The sequence below is a fragment of the Pteropus alecto genome, unplaced genomic scaffold (assembly GCF_000325575.1).
Source record: "Pteropus alecto unplaced genomic scaffold, ASM32557v1 scaffold25, whole genome shotgun sequence".
Classification (NCBI taxonomy): domain Eukaryota; kingdom Metazoa; phylum Chordata; class Mammalia; order Chiroptera; family Pteropodidae; genus Pteropus; species Pteropus alecto.
In genome coordinates this window covers 8,368,878-8,375,850 of record NW_006441955.1, presented here as the reverse complement: position 1 = coordinate 8,375,850, position 6,973 = coordinate 8,368,878, and the positions used below count along the sequence as shown (strand labels likewise).

General features: G+C 43.6%; 1 protein-coding gene and 1 non-coding gene across 2 annotated transcripts in view; both read left to right on the top strand.

Moving 5' to 3' along the window:
* The window catches only part of C8B (complement C8 beta chain), a 36,828-nt gene extending 30,370 nt beyond the window's left edge, over positions 1-6,458 (top strand). Inside the window, exons 10-12 of the mRNA XM_006919250.1 lie at positions 1,577-1,730; positions 4,007-4,075; positions 6,307-6,458. Coding sequence (XP_006919312.1) covers positions 1,577-1,730; positions 4,007-4,075; positions 6,307-6,458 — 375 coding nt within the window. The remainder of the gene's footprint in view (positions 1-1,576; positions 1,731-4,006; positions 4,076-6,306) is intronic.
* LOC112485863 lies at positions 1,330-1,448 on the top strand. The gene has a single exon (XR_003048584.1). It is a non-coding gene; the product is annotated as a 5S ribosomal RNA (ribosomal RNA).
* Positions 6,459-6,973: the final 515 nt, after the last annotated feature.

Here is a 6,973-nt window from a genome sequence, read left to right as displayed (position 1 = left end):
GAGTTGTTCATCATTGGTATACAGCAAACTTGCCCCACTTCCCTCCCAACCCTCCCCCACGTGCAGCCAGCAGGCTGGAGGGTTGTGCAAACAGCCTCTGGATCAATTCATTGACCACAAAACAGTGAGACAATGGGACCACCAAGGGGCCTTGCTTTGCCCACTGGGGCGAAGGTCAGCATCAGATGCATTAAGAAATGGAAGCAATTTTCTTCCCACTGGAGGCTTCTATTAGGCATGATTGCCTGCATTTAGACAGACCCTAAACTCTCCAGGGCTGGATTAGGACAGGATCACAAACAAAATCTGGAGAGGAACCTGGCCCTGGAGCTGAAACTAGAGCCAAGGGGGCCACTGAACATTTTTTACTACATTTTTTGGACTCTTTGCCTCTGGTTTTTCCTAGCCCACATCCATCTGTGGCTTCCTCTTAAACACTGCTATGCCCACTGAGCTACCAGCTACATTCTGACTCTATGGTTTTGCTATCCACACCCTCTCTTCCACGCCTGCTGCTGCTTTTGCCCTGATGAGGTCTTCCATCCCCCTTTAATTCATTCTTCGACTTTTATCAGCGTTTCTCACTAAGCTCAGGGCTGTACCCTAGAGAGACAGAGCTGAGTATACGTAGCCCTGATTGCCAGGAGCTTACAATCTAATTAGAGGAGGGAAAAAAAGAGATTTCAACACATTAAAAAGGTATGATCACAAAGGAGCAAAAAGAATTTGTATCAGATGAGTAGTATAGACTGTGTTTTGAGTGTTTCATGGTGGGAGGATGTTCCGGTAAGCTTTGGAGCTCAGGAAAGTTTTCCTGGTAGTGGCTCTCGCATGATGTGAAAGCTTTTGATAGGTTCAGAGAGGGAGCGATGTTAGGGCAAGGCTCCTTTAATACTTTTAAAGAGCTCCTTGAAAATCACCTCCTCCCCACCACCGAAGATGGATTAATCACCTGCTCTCTCTATTCATTACAAATTTCCTCAGTTACCTGTGGACATTGTGCTGTATCTGTTAGTATATTTCTCTCTCTCTAGAATCTCAGTTTCTTATGAGTGGGGATTTTATCTTATTCCTTACTTATGTTGAATCCCTGGCACTTAGGAGGTATTCAGTAAGTATTGGCTGATCTGAACTCGAATGAGCTTTTTTATGAATATAAGGTGGGGTGGGGCAGAGAGCTGATAGTGCATCCATCTATATGCTGTGACATTTATCCAGTTCCATATGAATCCATTTTGGTCTCCATGTACTGACTCCTCGCCATTTCCCATGGAGCCTTGCTTTATGCTTTTATTTGATGAGTGTTTTCTGTTAAAACAAATGCCTTTCATCTATGGCCATGCCACCCTGAACAAGCCCGATCCCATCTGATCTTGGAAGCTAAACAGGGTCGGGCCTGGTTAGTACTTGGTTGGGAGACCACCTAGGAAGACCAGGTGCTGTAGGTATAAAAAATAAAAAATAAGGGATTGTAAACTGACAAGGTCCTTGCAGTCTGTGAGGTCAACCAAGGGTTGCCTTGCCAAAAAAATAAAAGAAAAAATAAAAGAAATAAATGCCTCTCCTCCCTTCCCAGGCAGAGCCTCTGTATGAACTGGTGACAGCCGCAGACTTTGCCTACTCCAGCAGAGTGAAGCAAAACATGAAACAGGCCCTGGAGGAGTTCCAGAAAGAAGTCAGCTCCTGCCACTGTGCCCCCTGCCAAGGGAATGGAGTCCCTGTCCTGAAAGGTACCATATCCAGGCAGCTGATGTCTCTTGTGAAAGCCATCACCTGGAGGAGCTAGTTCTAGGGGCCAGAACACAGTATCAAAACCACATATCCTCCAGAGTGTCTCACGAAGAATCTCTAGGTCAATCTCAAGTCCTCTGCCTCAGGCCCCAGGGAATGTCATGAAGTGCTTTTCATTTTCTCAAGGGGAAAAAAGAGTGCCCTGGTCATGTGGAGCCTCTTCACCCTGGCTGGGCATTAGAACGACGGGCATACCTTGGAAACATTGCAGGTTAATTTCCAGACCACTGCAACAGAGCCGGTGGTAATCTTTTTGCTGGCGGAAGGTCTTGCCTTCATTTGTAAAAAAAATGCAACACCTGCAAAGGGCAATCAAATGAAGCATAGTAAAATGAGGAATTCCTGTATTTGAGACCTTCAGAACTACTGATGCTCAGGCCCCAACCGGGATCATGATGTGAGAATCTCTGGATAAGGGCCTCTCATCGGAATGGTGAAACTCTCTCCAGGTAGTTGTAACCTGCAGCCTGGGTGTAACTTACAATTGCTAAAGTCCCCACCTTTCCTAGACTGGACCGAGGAGGAGAGCCCTTCACTCAGTTCATGGCAAAGTGCTCGGTGTTCCTCTTAAGGCAGCAGATTCTAGTCCCAGCTGCATGTGAGAATCACCCAGGGAGCTTTTCATGAACACAAAGCCTAGGCCTCAGCCTAAAGTAATTAAAGCAAATCACTAAGACTGGCCTTTCAAAAAGCCTACCAGATGATTCTGTTGTAGAATCAGCCCTGAGAAGCTGTTGTACAGTTGAATTCACTGGCAGACAGGATCCAGCATTTCTCTGTTTATAAACTAGTGGGAGAGCTAGACTTGACCAAAGAATTACACTGAAGTATATCAAGTGTTAGTGTCAGTGTTAGTCTGAGTATCTCCAGTGGAGTCAGAATGTAGGCAAGTAGGACATGCTATTATGGCTGTAAGGCTACCTAGTTTCCAGCCAGAACCGACACAGCAAGTGATGGTAGCATTAACCTGAAGACAGGGGCAGGCTGAGGCTGTGTGGTCTGCACCAAAGAGTGGGGGATGGACTCGGAACCTCTTCTGGCCACAGAAGTGGCCCTTTGTGCATATCCTGACTGATATGTGGTGAGAAGATTGGGGAGCTGGGAGTGGTGGCAAGGATGGGCCACTAGAACTTGAGTCTTAACTTTAAGGATCACATCGGGGTCACTGTAGTGAGCAGGGCAAACTTGGGAAAGGTTGGGGCCTGGGATCTTGTGCTCCTGTTGTGATGGGCTGGCAAAACTCAGAGACAGCGTCCAGCCCGCTTTCAGAATAGCATGTCTAGAGTAACTGGTTGTAGCAGATCCCAGCCTAAAGAGCCAGTTGGAGCTGGCATATCAAACCACATGGATGGAGCAAGCTCCACAAAAGAGATACAGAAAAGGCATGTTCTCAGGGAGAAAGATCCCAGCTGCTCAGCTGAGATTGATGAGTGTGTGTCTAACTTGTTGGACAGGATGGATATGAGCAAAGCAGTCATAAGTGAGAGTCTAAGGTTTGGAAGTTCTGCCATCAAGAAAAGGACTTGTAAAGGAGAGACAGTTCAGTAAAAAGATCAACTCATCTGCTCAAAGTTTTGGTCTAGGTTTGCAGAAATCCCCCTTGCCTTGTGTGAAATTTGAACCTAGAAACTGGTACCCACCTGAGGTTCTGTACTGGAGGCAAGGGAGAATATGAAGCCAGGAACTAGGATTACTCACATGGCCTGACTTATGAAGGACAATACTGTGAAGAGATGCTGTGTGATCCAGATGAGAGAAGCTCCAAGGTGACATTATAGATTAGCATAAGGAATATCTTCTAAAGTGTCAACCAGCCAAGGTCAGATGAGACATCTAAAGGTAGTGAGTTCCCCATCAATACAGAGGGGAGCAGAGGCTATAACTGTGGTGAAAATGAGCATCAATGACCATTGGCCTCTCTGACTACTAATGTGGCTTTAGACTCTGAACACATATGGCTAGGTCAAATTTCTGCTAATGAGAAATATTCTTCAACAACTCCATATAATTCCCCATGATGGTAATCAACACTCTTTTATGAGCAAAGGACCCTCGAGAAAGGAGTAGATACTCTTGGCACCAAACCTTGTTTCAAACCATTCATCTAAATGTTTGCCCTCTTTTAACTTAGTGGAAAAGCAGTGATGTGGAGGGCTGAATTCCAGGAGGTGTTTGCTTCACGTGGTATAATTCACTCTCTGTATTGTCTTTTCAGAATCACGCTGTGAATGCATCTGTCCTAATGGATTCCAAGGTCAAGCCTGTGAGATCACCTTACGGGAAAGTAAGGAGCCTTTGAGAGTTGGTGGGAAAAGGGAAATCTTGGGAAGTCCAGAGAATAATTCGAAAGAGCAAGAGCTAGGTGAGGGTGTCAGGTAGAGAGCTGGACACTATGAAATTTGAGACCCATCCTGGCTATGGATTGTGTATTTCATTATTTTCACATGAGAGTGCTTCATGTTACAGGACTACTATGCATAACATTTGCAAGTCTTCTCTTTGGATCATTTTGGAATGCTTATTACCATTTTTTAATTTAGTGAACTGCTATTCAGCCCTCTAAATACAGTGCAGATGTCCCTTGCTCTGTAAAAAGTCTTCTAACTGCCCCCCACCCCAAAGAAAGGAGAGCTAGTTAATTCTTCCTTTGGGTTCCTGTAAGACTTTGAACATATATTTATTATAGCTCTTAGCATATTATATTTTGGGTTCTGTGTGTCTGTTTCTCCTGCGTTTGTGAGTAGGGATCATGTTCCATTTATTTGTGTCCCCATGTCCCAGCACAGTTGCTGCTCAGTGACATGTGTTGAAATAACAAATGAAAGAACAAACTATTAAGATCTATTAAGGTCTATTAAAATCTCTTCCAACTCTCAAGTTCTTTGGCCATTTTATTACCTGAGAGTTCTCAACCCCCCATTCCTCTTTCTCTTTATTTCCCTTTCTGTGACTTTTTGGTGCTATCATTAAAAAAGAAATTGACACATCCAATAGAAACAACTAACATTTATTAGGCACTTTACTGTGTACCTGACACCTTGCTGAGTCTTGAGCTAAGCTGGGTTCAGATTCCATCTCTATCATAACTGTGTCCCTGAGCAACTTATTTCACCTCTGTATGCCTCAGTTTTCCCAACTGCTAAATGCAGCTAATGATATTAACTATCTCATAGAGTTGTCTTGTGTTTCTCATGAGATATATAAAGCACTTAGAATAGTGCCTAACACATTGTAAGAGGAAAACAAATATTGGTTAGTTTGTTTTAGAACTAAATAAATGGTGCTACATATATTAAATCTTTTTGTATTTTACATATATTAATTTTACATCTATTCTGCCTATTGTATTTTACATGTTTTACATATATTTCAAATATATTAAATTTGTACTTTGCATGTATTAAATCGGGTAATCCCCACAACAGCCTCGTTAAGTAGATAATATCAGTATCCCCACTTTAAAGATGAAGAAACTGAGGTTTAATGGGCCACGAACTAACCTGCCCAATGATCAGGTTCCGGTCCAGTGGGTCTGACTCTACGGCCTTTGCTCTTAACTCCTGCCTGCACTATTTCCCTCCCCAGAAAATGCTCAGGTTTATCTTCATTCTCTCTTCTCCCTCACCTCAACCAGGCCCCACACAGTGACCTGGCAGGAGTGTGGAATCACACAGCCACAGGATTTCTCCTGGTTGGAGGAGACCTTGGAAACAACCTACTCTAGCCTCTCACTTTATAAATGTGAAAGCCCAGAGATATTAAGTAGTGTACCCAGAGTTACACCGTGAGTTAGCAGCTCTGCCAGACACGTGATATTATCATGGTGGATATAAGTGATTTGGCAATCTCATCAATGACCAAAAATTCCCCAAGGGAAAGGCAAATGTCAGAGAAGAACACTTCATTTAAAATACACAACACTCACAGTTGATAACTCCATTATATACGTTGAGAAGTAAACTGTTCAGCATCCTATAGCTGAGAAGTGTCTAAGCTGGAAACCATTCATTCACCAAATATTTACTAAGGGCCTCATATGTGTCAGCTGAGGTTCTGGGGTTCAGTGGTGAGCAAATCAGATATAGTTTCTGTCATCATGGAAATTGCTCTTTAGAAAGAAAGATAAATATCATTTGAATTGTCCCAGAAATATATTTAAAGTTTCAATTGTAACTGCTACAAAATGCTCTGAGAGCTTCAAATATGAAGAATGATAGGGAGTGAGGGGTCAGGGAATGTTTCTCTGTGAAAATAACCCTTAAACTGAGATCTGAAGGGTAAATAGTACTGATCAGATGAACAGAGGAAGGAAGAATGTTCTGGACAGCATGTGCAAAGGCCCTGTGGTAGAAGGGAGTGTGGTGAGCACAATGGCCTGAAAGAAGGACAGTTGACTAGAGGGTGCAGATCAGAGATTCAGACTCCTAAAACCTTTTGGATAATACACTCGACCCCACCTGTAGGCACCACAGTGTAATAGGGCTAATCAATGTTCGTTGACATTTTTTCTTTTAGATGTCCCCATTGATGGGAAGTGGAATTGCTGGTCAAACTGGTCTTCGTGTTCTGGAGGACAGAAAACAAGACAAAGGCAGTGCAACAATCCACTTCCTCGAAATGGGGGCAGCGCCTGCTTGGGCCCTGCTTCGGAAACGCTTAGCTGTTAATTGGAAGGGAGAGCTTCTAGCAGATGGCACTTCTGTGGACTGCACACATTGAGAGCTCTAAGCCTTTTAGTTGCTCAGGCTAGCTCTCCCCCACACTAGATACTCACCCTGCTCACCCCACACCAGCCACAACCTGGAGCCAGCCCAAGGGTGGAGGGCAGTTCCATTCAGGATGTTTAAAATAAAGATGTTATTTGTAAAACACACACTGATTGGAGCAAATAGCGAGTTAAACGATAATTATAGGTTCTTCAGGGGTTTAAGCATTGTGGTAATCCTCACTTTGCTACCTCTGTAGTTTTATTTCACTCACATTTACTACCAGCCAGGAACTATGTGGAAGTTATTCACATTGAAGTCCTACTAGCGAGTTAAACGATAATTATAGGTTCTTCAGGGGCTTAAGCATCGTGGTAATCCTCACTTTGCTCACCTCTGTAGTTTTATTTCAGTCACATTTACTACCAGCTAGGAACTATGTGGAAGTTATTCACATTGAAATCCTATTGTCTAGC